Genomic DNA, 20,582 nt, shown 5'->3' on the forward strand with positions numbered 1-20,582 from the left:
GGATGGATGGATGGATGGATGGATGGATAGGTGGATGGATGGATAGGTGGATGGATGGATAGGTGGATGGATGGATAGGTGGATGGATGGATGGATGGATGGATGGATGGATGGATAGGTGGATGGATGGATAGGTGGATGGATGGATGGATGGATGGATGGATGGATGGATGGATAGGTGGATGGATGAGTAGGTGGATGGATGGATGGATGGATAGATGGATGGATGGATGGATGGCTAAGTGGTTGCTATTGTGGATTGATAATCAGATGCTTGGGCAGTGCTGAAACAGTTGAGCTCCCTGGAACATCCCTACTCCAAATGAAGTACCCTTTTGAGTCATGGCAGCCACTCTCTTCTCATCTCTGACCCTAAGGACCCTGAGACACTCCCACAGGGAGCTCTGTAGGATGGAGACCAGGACCAGGCAAGTCTCCCTGGGACCAGCAAGAAAACAGTCTGGGCTCATCAGTTTGAAAGTGATTGCGAAAGGACTGGACCAACCAACCATGGAGACCTCCAGCCCAGCAGAGCCCACCTCTGAGGAAAAGCCTTGAGGAGCCCTTTCCTTTCTGCCTTCAGCCCCTCCTCAGGGTTCTCACTCCCAGCCCTCATTCAACCCAGGTTCCCTGGCTGGTACTTACTGGGTAAGAGTGCAAGTCTCAGAAGCATATCCTTAGGAAGGCAGGACAGCGACCCCCTTTGGATGGCGCTCAATGCACCTGCCATGGTCAGCTGTGTGTCTGTGTGCGACGTGCGGGGGCACTGTGACCTGAACGTTCTACGTGTACTATCTTACAAGACCTCATAATAACCTTCTATGAGGTAGCTGGTGCTGGACTCATTCTACAAGTGGGGGACACTGAGGCAGAGGGGCTGAGGGGCTTGTCCCAACACCACCGGACTAACCAGAACATTGCTGGGACTTAAGGCCTCCTCCATCCATCCAAGTCTAAGTCCTCTCACTGAGCAGCATACTCCTCTGGGAATCTGGCAGCTGCACACCTCTGAGCCTCCCTGACTCTGTTCCTCACAGCAGTCCCACCCACCCACCACCGAACTGGAGAGGGCTGGCCAAAGCAAAGCCCCCTGTAGGAAACAGTGCACAGACTCTCACAAACCCAAGTCCAACTGCTGCTGGTTGGGCCTTAGTGTGAGGCTTCCGGAACACTGGCTCCTCCCATCTGGCCCCAGGGGGCTAAGAGGTCACTTTCCTGGAGCTCCTCCCAACGCTGAAGAGGGCCCTGAGAGGCAGCTAGCAGGGCCAGGCAGCCAACACTGCTTGCTGACAGACTTGACTGGGCTAGCAGGTTCCCTGAATGTGGGATGCCCTAGAGACTCCTTCTCATGATTAGGCACCATCTCTCGGGTATCCTCAGTCCAGATTGCAGTTAGGGACTCCGCTTGGGGGTACTGACAGAGGGTCCAGAGCAAATAACCCCTCCAATGGACCAGAGAGTCTGTGGTGAGGAGGAAAGCGGGTGTCCCATCATGCAATGCAGCTGGAATCTACATGGACAGAACAAACTTGTGAGCCAAGGACAAGAGTCGGGTAAAGGTCAAAGCCAGGGCCCGGGGACAAGATGGCACCTGCTGGGTTCCATAGCAATACTATCAGGCATCAGGAGTTGGAGCCCAGTGAGACTATGTAGGGAGAAGACCAGATGGACCAATGGGCTGGGTCTAAGAAAAGAAGGGTCATTGACCAATGGCTAGGAAGTCCTGGGTGGGGGACTGGGGTGGGGGTGGGGGGACAGAAACTTAGACCAGAGACCTGGAAAGATGCTAGGATCCTGGAGGGTCCGGAGGCAAAGCAGTCGGAGTGGTTGATGGACAGGGCTCAGAATTCCCAGCTAGAGAGACAGAAGCCAAGCGTCTCCTCTGTATGGCCTTGGAAGTGCTCCTGAAGGGACTTGATTGTCCCCAAGGGACAATCTCCTACCTGCTCAGGAGGGGAAGGGCAGATTAGGCATAAGAACTGAACCAAGATCCAAGCCCAACAGCCTTGTGTGTGCACCTTTCTGAGGATATCCAAGACCTCACCAAGCCCTAAACCCCGATGCAAGCACGGCCAGGCTGGAAGAAGGAGGGGACACTGTCCGGTGTAACGGAAGACCTAGAAATGGGCCTGTTGATCCACAGTCAGCTGCCCACCGTCCCTGTCAATGCCACAAAAGGCCACGCCCCAATCACCACCAGGGATCTTTGAAGAGTCAGGCTCCTAAGTAGAAACAGCCACAGGTTTCTCAACGTGCTTGACCGCCGCCTTCCTCTCAGAGAGGGAGGGTCTGGCTGCTTCAGCCTGGGCTTGAGCAGTCAGCCACTGGAAACCATACCCCTGCATACCTCACCCTCCGTGGAAGGCTCTCGGCCTGGATGAAAGGGGAGGGTTTGAACTGCAGGCCCCAGCGACAGCGTTAAATCCACTAAACAAACAAGCTGGCCAGCAGAAGAGGTGCCTGGGGGCAGGGGGTGTGGCCCCTGGTGAAGATGCTAGGCTGGGAGGTGCTGCTCTCTCCTGGGTGCGAGTGTGTGAAATAGCCTCGTCCGCAGGGATGTAGATTCCTGGGAGAAGGAGGCCCTTCTGGCCTCTCACAAGTCCCTCAGAAGTCCAAGAGGAGCCATGGACTTGGGAAGCTAAGAAGTGATACCCCTCAGAAGGGAGGGAGGGCAGGTGACAGGGTGAGGCCCTGCCAGGACGGGCGCAGTTAACTGAAAAATCCTGCAAGGTAACCCCTAAGGCACAAACACGAAGGAGGCTGAATTCTGAGCCGCAGCTGGCAAGGGCAGGGGCGGTGGCCCTGGGGCGTCAGGCCCACAGGCAGGGAAGCAGGGTGGGCTGGGAACCCGGCGGGCACCAGGGCGCAAAGCACCCAGGGCGGCCTGGGCAAAGTGCTGGGGAGCGACTGTCAGGCGCCGGGAGCCGAGCCCGCGCTCCCCGGCTCGGGCATCGCCAGCTCCCCACGCGCGGCCCGTCCTCGCCCCGCCCGCGGCGCGCGCTTCCCGCCGCCTTCAAGGGCACGCGGCTGACCCCGGCTCGCCGCGCCCCCTCCCGCTCCGCAGCCCGCGCAGGCCCCCGCCACGGCTTTGCCCGGGGGTCCCAGTGCACCCCGCCCCGCGCGCCGCGCCCCGGAGCTCGCCCGGCCCCGCGCCCTTGGCTAGCGCGGCGCCAGCAGGGCGGGAGCGCAGCCCGCAGCCTCGCGCCCCTCCCGCGTCCCGGGCCAGCAGGTCCCCGCGCCCCCTCACCTGACATCTCCTCCTCGTTCTCCATCTCCTCCGCGAACAGCCGCGGCAGCTCCTCCTCGGTGCCCAGCGGGCCCCGCATGCCCGGCGCGGGGGGGAAGGAAGGTGGGCGCCCCCCTCCCGCCGGGCGCGGTGCCAGCCTTAACCCGTGCGCTGCCGGACGGACCCGCGCGGCGGGCGAGGCGGTCTCGGCAAGAAGATGGCGGCCGCCGGCCCCCCCAGCCCCCCAAACCTCCACCCCCCCGTGTCGACCCCGCAAGCTCTAGGCCGCCTCTGCCCGCACCCGCCAAGCCCGGGCCGCTCCGCCCACCGCGCCCCGCAGCGCGAGTCCCGCAGCCGGCCGAGGGTGGCGGCGGCAGCGCCCGCGGCACGGCGGCACGGCGGGGGGGCGGCACACATGCCCGGATTGTGACGTCCAGTCTGGTTGCTGTGGCAACCCCATCCCATCGTTCCGCCAGCGCGACTAGTTAACAGCCGAGAACAAGTTGGGGGGACTAGTCTTGGGCAGCTCGGTGAGCGCGCGGTGGGAGGCGGGTGCCGGGAGCTGTCGAGGTGCCCGCCCGACCGGAGACACGACGACCGAGCTGGCTGCGGGAGCTCGATAGCCCAGGCGCAGGGGGAATCCAAGCGGTACTCCCCCGCGCACACCCCAGGCAGGGCCAGCGGTCGCCACCCTGCCCGCGAAGGCACTTGGGCCGGAGAGGCAGGATGGTTGGTGAGCCAGAAGCTGCCCACTAGCCTTTTACACAGCGGACTTATCCCACCTCGGTTTCAGGCTACCACGTTTCCAAACCCCTTTCAAAAGAGAAGTCCAAGAAAATGTGTCCCACACTTATGGGTCACTCTGGTGACCGTGGGCATAATTTATCCAGAAAAATCCATGGCTTCTCACCCCCGCCTCCAACACTTGCCCTCTTTCCAAAATTGGTCAGTGTCCAGCTCAAATACATCCAGGTCCCTGGGGCTCTGTATGGTCTGTGCCCTGGACTGCCACTCAGGACACCTGTCGCCTAGCAGAAGGGTTGGCGGCTGCCAGCCAGCCCTGCTTGTTAAAGGTGAAGCTGGATGCCTGAGCCCTGGGGAGCAAGACTAGAATTTTAAATGAGAGCGTTCAGCCTGGTGCAGCCAAGGTCTCACAGCAACTTTAAGAGCACAGAAGTTGTCGGGGCCCAGCAGGCAGTCACCAGCTCTCCAATCCCACAACGTCCTGTAAAGTCCGAGTCATCCTCATGTCGTGCTTCTGGCTACACACCGAGGGAGTGTACCTCACTGCCATCAGCAGAGGCAGGTCCTGCGTGACCTGAGAGGGTAGGAGCACAGGCCTGAGCTGAGCATTCAGGCAATACAGACCCATAGCTTCTAGTGTCTAGAGCTGTCACCAGGAGGGGTTTCCCTGTCTTAGCACCTTTGGGGAACCGTATGAATCTGTACCGGTTTGAGTGTCCTCAGGACATGACCTCTTGAGGTGGCTGCCCAGCCTCCCAAGATGGACAGGCAGGTCACTAGGACTCTCCCTCTGTACCACAGATCACTTTTGCACTTCCCTGGACAGTAGATGTCCCCTGCACAAGGCAGAAAAACCAGCCAGCAGGAGGAAGGTGGCTAAGGATCCAAATGGTTCCTGGGCTGTCTGCTGCCAGGGGGAGCCTCAGACCACTGAGGCTTGAGTCTGCCTCCTCCCTGGGAGGGCTTGCTGGCTCTCACCAGATCACCTGTCTCCTTGACCACCAAGAGTCCAGGAAAGAAAATCCCCAACTCAATCGAATATGCCCACCCTCCATTACCAGCCCCTAAGACTTCTGTTGTTGAACATTAAACCTTTCCAGAGGCTTTTTCTGTCCCACGTCAGAAAAACTTGTAACATATTTCTCAGCACCAGGAAACCTTCGCCACCCCCACGCGTGCGCACAGGTATAAAGAGGTAACATACACCATTAACCCTGGCTCTGATTCTCAAGGCCAGGCTGAGAAAGTCAAGATATTTCAAGAAAAGCTCCAACCGCTTAATTTGCAGCAAATTAGAGTGAAGATGGAATATGGACTCAGGATGCTATCCCAGTGGCTGCATTGGGGGAGCATTAGCGAATGACCAAAGACCAAACTGGGGTGGTAGGGGGAGATGTGTGTACTGTGTGTGTATGTTTAAACTGCAAATCTGTAATTTTTAAAGGACACACCTTATTAAGCTATCAAATGTGTGTTTTCACGGCAATGGACCCAGGACGCCTGATGTTAAAAAGCAACCGCCAAAGGTAAGCATCCTGTAAACTGCCATTGTCGAGACCAGTCCTCTCATTAAAGTTATTATTAGGAGACAAGAGTCTTGTGTGTGCCGATCCTGGGGCTTGTAACTACACTTCGATGACAATTCAAAAATAAAATTATTTTTAATCTGTTAGTCATGGAACATTTTATGAAATTTGAAACACATTTTGTTTCTGGACAACTGAAATAGCTGGTCCCCTTCTGCATACACAGTACAACCACGGTCCTGGGCTGTGTGAACTCACTCCCAGGAACTATCTAGAGACAACCACAGTCCTGGACTGTGTGAACGCACGGCACCTTCTTCGGCAGGGTACAACCACTCAGGATGGCTAGTTGTCCTGTGGGTGGAAGGACAGTGTCCATCTGTGACATCAAGACCTGGCTCAGATTGGTCATTTTTGTCTAAAAGCGTGGGCCTTGACATCATGAAGGCGGCCAGACTTCTCAGAAAAAGAACCCTGGAGCAACAGCCCTTAAATGGAGACTGTAGTCCGCCTGAAGCATTTGACCGTCACTGCCTGGGCTTAGGCTAGGGAGCAGCTCACTAGACAATGTCTCAAACAGCAGTAGTATCTTGGCATCATCTAGGACAGCCTCCAGCATGCGTGTCTTTACGGGTGCATGTGGAATCCAGAGTCGGTGTGGTCTTCGTCAATTCTCTGTAGTTCTCTGTGTGCTATTTTCTTTGTGTGCTTTTTATTTAATGAATGGCCACAAGCATGTCGTGGTGCTCATGTGGAGGCCATCAGACAACGGTCCTTTCCTACCTTGTGTTCTAAGGACCAAACTCACTTGCTCAGGTTTGAGGGCAAGCGCCTGTGTTTGCTGAGCCATCTTGTTAGCACACACACACACACAAACTCATTTTTTTATTTTATTTTCCCAAGACAGGGTTTCTCGGTGTAGCCTCTGCTGTCCTAGAACTCACTCTGCAGACCAGGCTGGCCTCAGATTCACAGAGATCTGCCTGCCTCTGCCTCTCGAGGGCCGGGATTCAAGGTGCTTGGCCTCTGGGCATGCAGTGCCCACAGAGGCCAGACTAGAGTTACAGGTGCTTGTGAGTGGTCACGTGGACACTGGGAAAGTGAACCCAGGTGCTCTCAAAAGAGCAGCCAGTGCTGCTAACTGTGGAGGAGGTCTCCAGGTCCCCACCTCATCTTTTGCAACAGCGCCTCACACTGAACCTGGAGCTTATGTCAGAGATCCTCCGGGCTCTGCCTTCCCAGCAGGGCGTTACAGGAAGCACCGCACCGCACGCAGTTACTAAGAATCCTAACTCAGGTCCTTGTGCTTGTCTGGCACTGTCCTGACCGAGCCAACTTCCTAGCCCCCTCTCCCTGCCACCTTATGGAGATAGCAGACAGCCAACAACCAGTCTCCACCCGACCCCACGCCGCCCCCTTCTTCTCAAGCAACCACCGGTTTAACCCTAATCAGGACAATTGCTATGATTTAGCCAATGGGGGCCCCCTACAATGAAGTTTCTGCCACCAGCCAGCCATGTCCATGAGAACTAAAGAACAGTACCCCGGGGGGGGGGGAACTTTTGGGATAGCACTGGAGATGTGAATGAAGAAAGTACTTAATTTAAAAAAAAAAAATAGTACCCCAGCCTCTTATACCACCACCCCCATGTGTGGTCACCCTGTAGTGACCTCTTATAAGAGACCCACACCCTCCTGGCCTGCTTATTTCATTCACTCCAAGAGGCCACACAGCAGTGTCCATACTAACTCCCAGGCTCTGTGACTTATTATCCCTTCGCGCTAGGGTTTTCACCTTCCGGTAAACTGTATCCCACTCAGCTTAAGAGGCCTCCCAGACATGGAGTATCTTAAGAGGTGTCTGGTCAGAGCTGGCTCAGTACCTCTGCCAAGGCACCAGCAGGGAAACCCGTGCACTTAACTGCTTGGCTTCTCCTTGGGAGAAAGCTACGAAAGGCAGGGGTGCAGGACTAGGGGGTCTTCTGGAAATAAGACCTTTCATACATACTTCCTGGGCTGCACCAACTCTCAAAGGAGGGGAGGGCACCTGGAGCAACCGCAGCTGGCAGGGAACAAGCCTGTGCCAGTACCGTTTCATGACTTCCGTGAACTGAAGTCACAGCTTAAAACTCTGGTGTTCTGTGCCAACATTTCCGATAAAGACAGGTAAGGCACAAGGCCAGACAGACATAAAGGAGACAGGTCTAGGAGGGGCCTGGATACAGCTGCTACGGCAGGTCTGACAATTCAGGTCCACTCCACGTTGCCCATCAGAAAAAGTTAGTTGTTTGAAAAGCAGTTCTCCAGGCTCCATCAACTCCAGCCAACCTCACAGAGGCTCAACTGTACAGACGGGAGAGAGCAGAGACAGGAGACTCTTTTCTGTGCCCGATGCAACTAACCAGTGAGAAGGTTTAACAGGATGCGTGAAGTAGAAGAAGAAAAAAAGCCTTGCACAGTGACAGTAGCCATGTGTCAGCCACTTTAATACAAAAAGTGATCAACATTCATTCAAATACAAGAGTTAGAAAGGCATAAAAACCAGCAAGTTTCCATTTTATTACAAGTTGCAGAATCTGGGACCATTTTTTAGAAGCATAGGCTAAATCAACCCAGGGTTAATGTTGTTTACAGCTAAGGACCACCACATGGTCCGGCGATGTAACAAATAATCTGCAAACCCAAGTCACAAACTTAAGACCGCTAGCCATGAGGGGCTGCACCTGAAGTTGGAAGGAAATGCCACCGCCTCCTCCTCGGAGGGCAGAGGAGAAAGACAGCAACAGTTCTGCTTCAAGAAGTTTGCATAGAAATAGAAAACACTGGAGCCTTTGCCACAGGGGGATTGCAAAGCCTCAAAAGGTTAAACTCGATCGGAGGACCAAGTGTTTCCTTGGAGGAAACAGCAGCAGCAGAACTCGTGGGCACCGGATGTCCAGGCCTCCAGTGTGGCCACCGGCTGTATGTGAGCCCTTTAGCATTGCATACTGTTATTAGAGAGCAAGCAGATGCCTCTGCACAGGTTTTGACAACAAGAGCACCCTACAGTGTTGGGACATCTTCCAAGGTAACCCTTGATAAAGACATTTCCTGCCTGCCGGTTCTCCAGGCACACACAATGGCAAGGGAACCCCACAGGGCCTTCCATGCCCAGGGCCCTGGAGGTACACACAGCTTTGACTCATTTCTGCAGTGATGGAGATTAAACCTGGAGCACACCAGGCTAGCATTCTACCACTGGGCTGTGGTCCCAGACTATGACTCCTATCAAAGTCCAGTTGTGACAGTTTAGGAAGCAGCAACTTCCCTATCTTCCCACCAAACGCCCTCCTCCCTTCACCAGTATTGGAGTTCCTACCCTGTAAGCCTCCTGAGCCCTGGGCTTGGAGGGGCTCCCCCTACTGGGAACATCTGGAAGCTGTCTGCCTCACCCTCTGCTGGAGGTTAGACTAACAGCTTGCTGCAGACTTGCTCAAGCCATGGGCTTTGTTTGAGTTGTCTATAAGCCCTTGTTGACCTCTGGCTCAGACACCCTATAGAGAGCCCCCTAAAAGCCCAGATGCCCAGCATACTTACAGACCCCTACAGAGGCAGAACATGCAGCAGTGAGACTCAAAGACCCCTGCTATTTCAATAGGAAGGAAGGTTAGTACACACAACTGTGAGCGACTAGTGTTCAGACCTGGACACAAAAGTCCCTGAAACAGTCTTACTGGCTGTCATTGTCCCAGGGGAAAAGAAAAATCACATACAAAAAAAATCACCTGTCTGCTTCTGAGGACCACCACACTGTGCCTCAAGCCCTCCTCGCTTGAGGACAGGCACCAGATAAAACCAACCACCAGCTCTAAGACTTGGGCTGGCTGGAGCTCACCACCTGGCCTCCATCTACTTGCTCTGTCAGATGCAGCCCCCAACCTGGTTCTTCTGTTTGGCCTTTGCTACTGGGGAGCAGGAAAAAAGTGTCTATATACAAAGAAGCAGCAACCCAGTTAAAGCCCAGTCCCTGTCATTTCCAACTTCCTGTCCAATCCACACTGCAGAGATGCAAGGATAAACCACCGGGTTTTGTTCCTAAATTTTATTTATGAATTAATACAAAACATTGCAGACCAATGTGTCTTAATCCTCGTCCTCCTCCTCCTCTTCATCCTGGTTAATCTGGAAGTAGCGCAGCTCGTAACTCTCTTTGCTGTTGGCGACAACACGCAGCCAGTCTCGGAGGTTGTTCTTCTTCAAATATTTTTTGGTGAGATATTTCAAATACCTGCAGAGAGAGCACAAGAACTACACCAGACTGGTGGCTTGTTGCATTCTGAAGCACTGAAAACAATTTTAAGATGTTTTCCAGACACAGGCTAAGTACACCAGAGCCAGTGCTCTAACAAGGCAAGCAAGCGTCTATCACACATCCCTAGCTTGGCAATAAAAGTGAGAACATAGACGTCTAGAGAATGGTCTGGAGAAACCACTAGAGAAAGACCGCACAGGTGAGCTGACGTTCCACACGCCTTCCACCTCTGCTGGAACCATTAAACCTTCCAACCACCTCCAAGCGCCACCACATCCAGCAAGCCTCCCCGAGGGGGCGGGCCCAAGCTGTCCAGGCTGCTCACCAGCATTCTGTGTCCCCTGACCCAACCCATACACATCATGGCCACCCAGACACTCTGTTACACAGGCTGGCCTCAAATGATCTGCCCAGCTCAGCCTGAGGCTACGAGATTGTAGTCTATTTGCCTTTAAAATATCTTCAGGTTTTTCCTCCTCTGCTGGGGTCAAGCCCAGAGTGCGGCACATTTGGGATAAGCATTCCCCACACCAGGGCAGCTCTCAGCCATACTACAATGTTTTAAAATCTATTTGCTGCCTTCACTGCTGTTTCCACCCAGCTAACCGTGTTCACCACCTGACTGCTGAAGACGCCCTGAGGTGCGACTCTGACAGTGGCTACTCTCAGTGCTGTAATGAGGAGACCCGGCAAATCCAGCTCAATGCACCTCAGTTTCCCCACTACAAAACCGGCCTCAAGATGCCTGCTTTTTGCTGGGCACTTGGGAGATAGAGGCAGGAGGAGCTCTTTAAGTTACTCTAAGGATACTTACTAGCCTGGTCCACATGGCAAGTTCTAGGACACCCAGAGCTACAGAGAAACCTTGTCTCAGAAACAAACAAACCAAAGCCCACTTTCTATAGACTCCTGGGAAAACTGACAAGTGAGCAGGTAAACACTGGCCCACCAAGGACCCGTATTAACCAACAACTTCACGGGCAGTCGAAAGCACTCTACAGGGTTCAGCTCTGCCCAGGCTTCCCTGCAGATAAGCAGGCAACTGCCAGCTTCCATAGCGCATGCGTAGCGCATCTCAGTACCTAAGAGGATCTGAGGCTGAGGACAGCCTGGGCTACAGTACCTAAGAGGATCTGAGGCTGAGGACAGCCTGGGCTACAGTACCTAAGAGGATCTGAGGCTGAGGACAGCCTGGGCTACAGTACCTAAGAGGATCTGAGGCTGAGGACAGCCTGGGCTACAGTACCTAAGAGGATCTGAGGCTGAGGACAGCCTGGGCTACATAAAAGCCAGCTTACAGTGCTGTTTTCCCAGGTCATGCTTTCAAGAGCTTCACTTAAAACTTCAAGTAGTTTCAAAGCTCACAGTAAACAGGGTCAAAGGCAAGAAAAAAAGATGTCCTAGACTTGGGAACACCTTGGATTTTTTCAGAAACCAGCATTATTATCAAGAAAGCAATAAGCAGACACGGGGCAACAGCCTGTGGTCCCAGCACTCTGGAAACAGAAGCAGGGAAAATGCTAAGGTACAACCCAGGTTCTCAAGGCAACGTCTAGACTGACTCGGACTAACTCTAGGCCCACTGTGCACAGAGCCACCTCACTATGGGAGCCAAAAGCAGGAGCAGCTTGTGAGGTCAGGCCTGAGCTGGAGAACCCCTTCACACCCCCAAAGGAAAGAAAGCCAGTCCAGCTACAGCCCCTTCCCTCCTGCACCGAGCAAAGAGAACTTGTGTCAGGAAAGAGAAGTCACAGTTGGCAGCCTCAGCCCACAGGCTCACCAGGACAGGTGTTGGTTGCACACAGCCCACCTCACCCGTCCCAGACAGCCACCCCGTGCGCTCTGAAGCCGCAGCCCCGACTGAGAGGCAGTGTTCACATCATGGTTTACACCCGCATCCCCACACACCGGGGGCAAAGCACCAGCAGCGTCAAACCCCCACCCACCATGGCATTCGCTCTCAGTGCCACAGGAGCTCTTACAAGAAACACAGCTAGAATTAAAAATGAATGCTCTTCAGCACTCGGGAGGCAGAGGCAGGCGGATTTCTGAGTTCGAGGCCAGCCTGGTCTACAAAGTGAGTTCCAGGACAGCTAGGGCTATACAGAGAAACCCTGTCTCGAAAAACCAAAAAGAAAGAAGGCTCAGGCACACTCTACTCTTTGAGGACCAGAGTTCAGCGCCCAGCAACTACACTGGACAGCTCCAGCTCGGGAGCACCTGAGCACACATGCACATGACTAAAACTCAATCTGCTCACACATGCTCATCCGCGGCCCTGGCACCGCAGCAGGAGGTACACGCCCCTTGTACCTTTTGGAGAAAGGCACCTCCGAAGTGACCGTGATCTTGCTCTTGCTCCGTTCGATGGTCACAACTCCTCCGCCGAGATTGCCAGCTTTCCCATTCACCTTGATTCTCTCCTGGAGGAACTGCTCCTGCAGAAACCAACCAATGAGCGCATGGCTTTACCTGTCTCAAAGGCAGACCAGTTCAGACCGTCCCACAACACTAACCCACAGCTCTCTCTCTTTAAAATCTGTGTGTGTATGTACACATCATGTATGTGGGTCCGTGTGCCATGGTGTGCGTCTGACGACCAGAGGACAACTTTGAGTCTTCCTCTACGAGGCTCTAAGGATCAGACTTAGGTCTCGAAGCTTACAAGGCAAATTCATGTTGGCATTATTCAACATAACCTCATGCAGTTTGAAGATGGTGTCCTGGCACAAACATTCCTGACTGGTTCCATGCAGGAGTAAATGTGTCCCCCACAGAAGGCTTAGAGGGCAGCACATTCATGGTCAGAGTGTATAAGCCAGGGCAACAAAGCGAGATCCTGATCTCAACGTAAAAACCAAGCACAGGGGTCAAGAATACACGGAAACCCAAACTTGAACATGAGCATGCAAAGCAGCAAGCAACGGCTGAGCCTCTGAGCACAGAGCACGGTGCACAGAGCATGGTTTCAGTGCCAGCCGAGGACGCGGCTCTGCACCTAGTAAGGACCAGAGACACACACAGACAAACGGTTACACACCTGCCTGGAGTCACCTGCATGGTACCGCAGAAGCGACAGGGACCCATGAGCCCAGGCACACTTTGCAAAGCACCATGTGAGCCGAGGCAAGCCATTCACCTCGGGCTGCAGGGACTTCCGTCCAAAAGGGACTTTTTTGTTTTGTTCTGTTGTCACTGCAATGAGACGAAGTCCCTCTCAGCTCAGAACTACAGTTGTAGGGACTGATGGCTCGGTGACAGCGAAGACCGTTCACTTAAGGAGAGGCTGAGCTAACTCCCAAGACAACTAAACAACAAAGCATCTTCAGCTCCTTTAAGACTCCAGTGTTCCCAGCACCGGGAGCAGAGGCAGGCGGGTTTCTGAGTTCGAGGCCAGCCTGGTCTACAAAGTGAGTTCCAGGACAGCCAAGGCTATACAGAGAAACCCTGTCTCAAAAAAACAAAACAGAACAAACAAAAAAAAAGAGACCCCAAGGAGAGACCTGAGTGTGCTTCCCAGCACTCACAGGCAGCACATAACCACCTAGAACTCCCATCCTCCGGGATCTGGCGCCCTCCTCTGGTTCCCAATGGCATAAGGCATACATGTAGTCTATAGACTTATTCTATTCTCACTATGGTCACAGAAATCCACCTGCCCTGCCTCCCAAGTGCTGGGGTAAAGGTGTGGGCCACCACACAGACACTTCAAAAAATAGTAATCATAATAATTGTTAATTAAGAAATAAGAAACCAGCCAGGTGTGGTGGCACATGCCTTTAATCCCAGCACTCGGGAGGCAGAGGCAGGCGGATTTCTGAGTTCGAGGCCAGCCTGGTCTACAGAGTGAGTTCCAGGACAGCCAGAGCTACACAGAGAAACCCTGTCTCAAAACAAGACAAAACAAAACAAACAAACAAAAAAAAAAAGAAATAAGAAACCACCAAACACACAGGGCCAAAGCCACAGAGAAGTCACTGAATAAAGAAATTAGGAGTACACTTAACAAGGTTAGTAGCCACAAGGCTAATTCCACTTGTACTTAATATTAATGGCTGTAAGTTACCCCTGTAAATTTTCAAATTTTTTGGAATAATTGTTCTTAGCACAGCTGAGCTTCTGCAATGTGAGAAATCACTGTGAACTTAGGAGATGTTGACCTCCAAAGGCCTCAGTCCCCAGAGCTAGAATGGGGCTGCAGAGAGCAATAACCCTAACTAAGGTGAACACTGCGGCTTAGAGTCAAAAGGGAGAAAGAAAAGTCAGGACAGGGCTGGAGACGGCTGGGTCAGCAGCTGAGCTGAGCGTGTGGCTCTTTTGGAGGGACAGGGTTTGGTTCTCAGCAACAACACGATTCTCTGCTCACAGCCACTCTTAACTCCAGTTTCAGAGGATTCAATGTCCTATACACACATGGCGAAGACATACATGCAGCAAACGTACATACACAAAATTTTAAAGATAAAAATCTTTAAAAACTTTTCAATGAGGGGGAGCCTCAGGGATAGCAGAGTGTGGGGAAAAAAGAAACCCCACCCCAAGTAAGCAGACTGAAGCCCACACTCAGGCACCGGTGCTGGTGAGCTGCTGCCCACGACCATGACGAGGCTGCCCAGACAGAGAGTGGACCCATACAGACCCATGGTGTTCGCCTGATTCAGGGTTAAGGTCATCTCTGGAAACCATTCGAAAAAGACAGAACAACTAGCTCTGTCACCTGTATGTCATAGCCTGCCATTATACTTCTATCTCAAGAGATGCAGCAACAAATACTTAATCTGCCCTGGCTCTGGTTAAATGAAAAAGTGGGGACTGCCCAACAAGCCACGCCCCAGGAAAGGACCCCTGCCCACCACCCCCCCCACTGCACAGGCCCAACAGAATGTCACTTACAAAATTGGCAGCATCCATGATTCCATCTTCTACAGGGTGAGTGCAGTCCAGGGTGAACTTCAAAACCTGCTTCTTTTTTTTGCCCCCCTTCGCCACAAGCTTTTTCTAGGAGTATACAGAAAACATGGATGAAGCCTCGGATAGTCCCCTACACACACACACACACACACACACACACACACTACACACAACTTAAAAACCCAATCATGTCAGTCATGAAAGTCCTTACCAACCCACGGAAACAGATGGGCTCCCTTCAGGAATGCTGAGGAAAGGGGGGAGGGGGGGTCACTGGCACTCTTGTCCCAATCAACCCCTCCAGACACCCCAATTTTTACAAGCACTAAGGTCTGCCAGCACATGAACCACAATAAGGAATGTTTTCCCTCCATGAAACACCTTTATTTTTCTCACTTGTAAACGCAAGCTACAAGCGCTCTGCATGCAATTTTGGTGTGAAATCTATCCTAGGCCTCTGTCTTCAGACTCTAGCACTTCATCTGCCTCCCTAGCATCTAATCCCCACACCACAGACCCACCCTCTCAGGAATGGTAGAGGAATCATATACACAACATGCCTTCTGTGCCAGCCTCAAAGTTAGGACTTTCAGTGTGTCTTGCCTAACCAGTGACTTAGCACTTCCAAAGTACACCCTGGAAGAGGGTCCAGTTGACTTTTACAAAATTAACATCCACCAATCCTCTCTCTACAGACCCCTGAAACTTCTAAAACTCACCTGGATTTGTGCTACTCAAGTTTTGCAGTTCACAAAAAACACACTACCTCCCTTGACGTTCAAGAGACGTCCACACAACTTGCAGAGTCAACCTTTCAGTTACTCCAAGATTGTTCTACCCAATGTGTCTTCCCACTACCAACCAAATTAACTGCTTTTAAATCCAGCCCCGAGAAAAGGTCAGATCAGCAACAGAACCTACCCACGATGGACCCCCAAAATTCGCAACAAGATTCTAACCCAAAATGCACACAAACGCACGGAAGCATTTCAAGGCCAAGGTGGAAAGACCAAGACGACCGGAAATGTACCCTAAGAGTCCCAACTACAAAACAAATCACCACCTAAAACCACTTCGTCCAAGTAGAGAGATCTCTAACAACTGCCTGACTGACACGAAGGTGCCGCACAGCCAAGCCTCAGCCCAGAGAATGGAATCGGGCCTTCCTCCTCGCCCAACGCCAGTTAGGAACTGTACACTGCTGCACCCTAATAACAGCAGTTTCCTCGAGGGGTGCTAGAAGGATCCGCAAGCCCAAGCCTCGTCCCTGAAACCCGGCCACCAGGTGGAGGGCCATTTCCACTCGGCTGCCCCGGGTGGCAGGTCAGATACGTCTTCCCCGCCCCTCGCCCAAGTAATCGGGCCCGTGGCCCGGAGGCCCGGACTGGACTCGGGCTCCGATGCTATCCAGCCCGCAGTCTCTAAGCTCCCGCGGGCCGCTAACAGGAGCCCGACCCGACACCCCGAGCTTCCTCGGCTCTCCCGCCCCGCGTCGAGCCGCGGCCTTCTCCGCCCACAACGTGCTGGACCCAGCCGCGGGCCCGGCTTCCTCCGCCACGCTTGCCAGGCCACTCAGGGCTGACGCTGCAGAGCGCAGTCCCCCACGCGAGCCTGTGCCCGAGCCAGCCCAACAGGCCCACGTGCCGCTCACAGAACCGCGGCCGCACGCGGAGCCATACTAACCACAGGCGCCATGGCGGCAGAGGAGGCAGAAAGGGAGCGGGGCGCACTACGCAGGCGCCAAGAGCCCGCAGCGCACAGAGCACGCAAGGAGCCAGGCAACTTCAATCGATCAGCCCTTGCTTCTCGATCGCCCTTCCCTGCCACCTAAGTAACGATCGGCCAGCTATTGCTTTTCCCAGGGCGAAGTCGGCTGTCGGGAAAGGGAGGAGTCAGACGGGCTGTCCCACTGCGAATGACTCAGGGAGACTGGACGAGCCCAAAGAGAAATAAAGGGGTCAGCTCTACTTTGGGAAGTCTTGAAGAACTAAGACGGACGTTCCCTAAACAAATCACCTGCTGGCCGGATAAGAATCGAACACAGTATCTTAAGGAGACTGGGGCAATCCCTTTTTGATCACAGAGAAGTTTAGGATCCCCGATGTCAGCCAGGCCTGGTGGCTCTCGCCTTTAATCCCACCTCTCAGGAGGCAGAGTCAGGAGGACGCCTCAAGAATGTACCTGGTTTGAGACCAGCCTGGGTTGGTATCACAGTAACTACAACAGCGAGTTCCATCCAGGCCAGCCAAGGTTCACTGCCATCTCCCTCCACAAAAAAGGTGGTGGTGAGTTATAGTGAGTTATAATACCATATTTCTTCATCCTATGGAAAACGCCCAGCATGGAAGATCTTGCCAACCATGTGACTTCCTTCTGCCAGCCTTCCTTCTGCCCCCAGGAGCGCGCTCCAGCTTGAGACCTTAAGTTCAAGCTGGAGCCTGCTAGTTCCCCAGTTCCAAAAAGCCTCCGCCAGTTTTATGGACCACCCAGATCTGGTGAGTGCAGGGTCCGGTTCAGCAGCGTTTGGCGCCTTACTCATCAGCCTCCTGTGCGTAGGAAGGATCTTCCTCCCTAGGTGTACAGCTCATCGACATGACCCCTTGTGTTCCTAGAAAGTTATATACCCTGCAGGATCCTGAACTGTGACCACACCATCCAGTTTTGCTACTCGGACTCCGGAAAAGCCCAGCTTTGACTTACAACTCTTCAAGGAAACACAGCATGCTGATTGGTCAGGCTAAAGTCAGTGTCTCTGCTTGTTCATCTGACTTTAAAGCCCCCTGCTACTTTCTCTCCTGCTTGGTTTGGTTACCTTTGTCTTGGTTTGGTGTGGTTGAGACAGAGTCTCACTCAGTATCATTCCATAGACCAGGGCTGGCCTGGAGAGCACTATCTACCCCAAGCTGGTCTTAGACTCAGTATTCTCCTGCCTCGCTCATTCGTCCAAATTCTGAGATTACAGGCATGAGCAGCCTTGGCTTTGTGATGCTATACACCTTTCTGCTCCGGCACCATGGACAGTTAAGTTCTCTAAGTGGCTTTGCTTCCTCCTGGGTGTTGAGTGTTGGCATTCCCCACTGTTGCTTTATTCTGTCAGTGGGAGCTGGAACATTCCAGGAGCAGCGCTGATTTCAGTTATTCTGATACTTGCAGAAACAGCTCTCCTTCTCCCTCATACTCCCCAGATAACCCTCCTCATTCGTCTGAGTCTCCACTCTTTAGACCGGCTATGGTGTCTGTCAAGCCCGTGGCTGGGAGATGGCACATATTCCAGAATGGTTATAAATGCAGCCCAGAACACCTGAAAGCACAGGGCCATGCTTATACTCTCTACAGTGGACTTGTGGGAGTCGGTCCCTTCCTTCCCAAGAAGTCAGGTTGAGTGGTAAGTGCCCTTATGTGCTGAGCCATCTGACTAGCCCTGAAGAAACTTTTTAAAAAACGATTTTATTTATCTTTTTTTGGTGGGGTGAGGTGACATACCCTGCTCATGTGACTTTTTTTTTTTTTTTTTAGTATTCTCCCCTCCCACTGTCCTAGGGATCCTAACTCAGGTTGTCAGGCTCCACAACAGGTGTCTACCCTCTGAGCCATCTTAAGAGCCTTGAAAAAACAACAACAACAAAAAACCCAGTCCCTTAAATATCCTGTTAAAAAACACAGACAAGCCGCACAGTGGAGGCACACACCTTTAATCCTAGCACTTGGGAGGCAGAGGCAGGTGGATTTCTGCGTTCAAGGCCAGCCTGGTCTACAGAGTGAGTTCCAGGACAGCCAGGGCTATACAGAGCACCCTGTTTTGAAAAAAACAAAAAACAAAACAAAACCACAGACAAAAGCTGGTCGTGGATGGCGGTTTATGTCTGTAATGGAGGCACGGGAGGCAGGTTGTAATTAGTCTCAGGCAGGAGGATTACTACAAATTTAGGACCAACTTGTTTTAGGGAGAAAGAGAACTCAGCCCCTAGCTTAGCTTTGAACCCTTAGAAGGGTTCAAAGTGTGATTTATTTAGAGCAAAGACCTTCAGCTCCAGGAGTCCCAAGACACTCACCTGTCCAATGTACTAGGGAAAAAAGACAAATAATAAACGCAATTTAATCAATACGGCTTCTTTGGGAAGACAGACAAAAGGATAGAGTGAATCCAAGTCTATCTGTAAGTAGGTAAGACAAGAAACGAGAGACAGAAGAAGGCTGGGGGGCTCACAGCGCCCACAGCAGGTAATCCGGCGGGCCAGTGTGCAGGCTGGGCAGCTTCCCTGTTCTGCTTCTGTGAGGGACTGAGGAAGCCACTGCTGTCTAAAAGGAAGCAGTCAGTTCCCTAGAGGTGACTCCAGGGATAAGGTGACCTGACCTTCAAGGCTCATTCTGCCTGGGGGGGATACTTGTGGAGCCTCATAAAGATGTTTATCAGTCTTAGTTTTTCCCTGGAATCTAACCTAACTGCCAGAGGGAGAAAGAGAGTGACTCCAGGAGGAAGAAAAACGAAAGGTGAGAAAACCGGACCCAGAGGAGAACAAAACAGTTGTTCTTCATTAGTTACTCCAGAGACCCCTGCGTTCCTGCAGTGACCTCCCAAGGGTGGGAAGGTGATCTGATTCTCTTCCCATTTTTCACTTGCTGAAACACCCCTTCGGCCTTCAGGCTACAAGGGCCGAGCCCTGCTATACTGTGCCCAGGCTCTGATTTTCAATAGGTTTTGGTTTTTTGAGACAGGGTTTCTCTGTGTAGCCCTGGCTGTCCTAGAACTCACTCTGTAGGTCAGGCTGGCCTTGAACTCACAGATCTGCCTCTCCCTCTCTGCCCCTCTGCCCCTCTGCCTCTCTGCCTCTGCCGGGATTGTGGACCACTGCCACCTGACAGCATTTTTTTTATATATAATTTTGTGAATGGGGAGTGGTATGTGCTTGTGCTCTTGGAGGGCATTGGATGCCCTAGAGCTGGAGTGACAGCCATTTATGAACCACCTGATGTAGGTGCTGGGGACAGAACGCAACTCCTCCGGACGGACAGCAGTCACTAACCACTGAGTCTCCTTCCCCTTTCCAAATTAAAAAAAGTGTGTGTCTGTCTGTCTGTGTGTGTGTGTGTATGTGTGTCTCTGTGTGTATGTATGTCTCTGTGTGTGTCTTGTCTGTGTATGTGCCTGTGTGTGTGTGTCTGTGTGTGTATTTATGTCTCTGTGTGTGTCTGTGTGTGTATGTAGTCTCTGTGTGTCTGTGTGTGTGTAAAGCTTAGGTCATCCGAGTTGACAGCAAGCATCTCTACCTTCTAAGCCATCTCACCAGCCCAGCCTCACATTATTTCCAGAGTTCACTGGGACTTGACAGTACCACAGGAGCAGTGTGCAGTCTCCTGACTAGAGCCTGGCTGACTTGCCAGTCTCTGCCCACAGTTAAAGGCTCCCCTTGGTACCCAAGGGACTGTGCAGCCTCTGCCTCTGCCTCTGCCTCTGCCTCTGCCTCTGCCTCTGCCTCTGCCTCTGCCTGCTGCTTTAGAACAGGTGTCGCCAGCCCCTCATCGTGGGGGTGACAACTCCATTCATCCCGCAGTGTTCCCTTCCCCCAAAAACACTTCCTAGACCCCAATGTCCCTCTCCCTCGTACACAGAGTCTGGGTTGGGGGGAGATGGCTTTGAGCTTTGCCCTCACTCTTCTGTTGACTGCACTTGGGTCAGACACCTCTCAGCACCAGGATAGCTCCTACAAAAGTCACCTGGCCACCTCTGCTAAGCATCATGCCAGTTCCCCATCTTTGCCCTCCTGACCTGAGACCTCTCACCCTTCCCTCCTTCCTGGGCTTGCTACCAGGCCTTCCAGTACCCAGAGTTCTCAGAGGTTAAGAGCACTATTGCAGAGGATGGGGGAGGGGTTCCAGTTCCCAC

The 20,582-nt window shown here is 52.9% G+C and overlaps 2 protein-coding genes across 7 annotated transcripts in view; both read right to left on the reverse strand.

The window, feature by feature from the left end:
- The window catches only part of Chd5 (chromodomain helicase DNA binding protein 5), a 50,892-nt gene extending 47,457 nt beyond the window's left edge, over positions 1-3,435 (reverse strand). For 5 of the 6 annotated variants that reach the window (XM_021159628.3, XM_021159631.3, XM_021159627.3 and 2 more), the window contains exon 1: positions 3,248-3,435. In XM_021159628.3, the coding sequence (XP_021015287.1) occupies positions 3,248-3,326 (79 nt within the window). In that variant the 5' untranslated portion in view covers positions 3,327-3,435. Of the gene's footprint in view, positions 1-645; positions 723-3,247 lie in introns of those variants that run through there. The other variant, XM_021159629.3, reaches the window with a different exon arrangement.
- Positions 3,436-7,965: 4,530 nt separating this feature from the next.
- Rpl22 (ribosomal protein L22) lies at positions 7,966-16,525 on the reverse strand. The gene is made up of 4 exons (XM_021159812.3): positions 16,382-16,525; positions 14,681-14,785; positions 12,101-12,225; positions 7,966-9,763 (listed from the first exon to the last, which is right to left on the reverse strand). Exons 1-4 carry the CDS (start codon positions 16,391-16,393, stop codon positions 9,619-9,621), a joined length of 387 nt encoding a protein of 128 aa, XP_021015471.1. The 5' UTR covers positions 16,394-16,525; the 3' UTR covers positions 7,966-9,618.
- Between the last annotated feature and the right edge of the window lie 4,057 nt (positions 16,526-20,582).

Source organism: Mus caroli, unplaced genomic scaffold (genome assembly GCF_978045245.1).
Source record: "Mus caroli unplaced genomic scaffold, Mus_caroli_1 scaffold_6, whole genome shotgun sequence".
NCBI lineage: Eukaryota > Metazoa > Chordata > Mammalia > Rodentia > Muridae > Mus > Mus caroli.

What these genes read in the sequence shown, in the direction of transcription:
- Rpl22 (XM_021159812.3), bottom strand. An exon ending in TCATGGATGCTGCCAATTTT is followed by an intron (nt 12,226 to 14,680) that starts GTAAGTGACATT and finishes TGGTTTCTGCAG; the next exon opens with GAGCAGTTCCTCCAGGAGAG. An exon ending in GAGGTGCCTTTCTCCAAAAG is followed by an intron (nt 9,764 to 12,100) that starts GTACAAGGGGCG and finishes CTCTCTCTGCAG; the next exon opens with GTATTTGAAATATCTCACCA.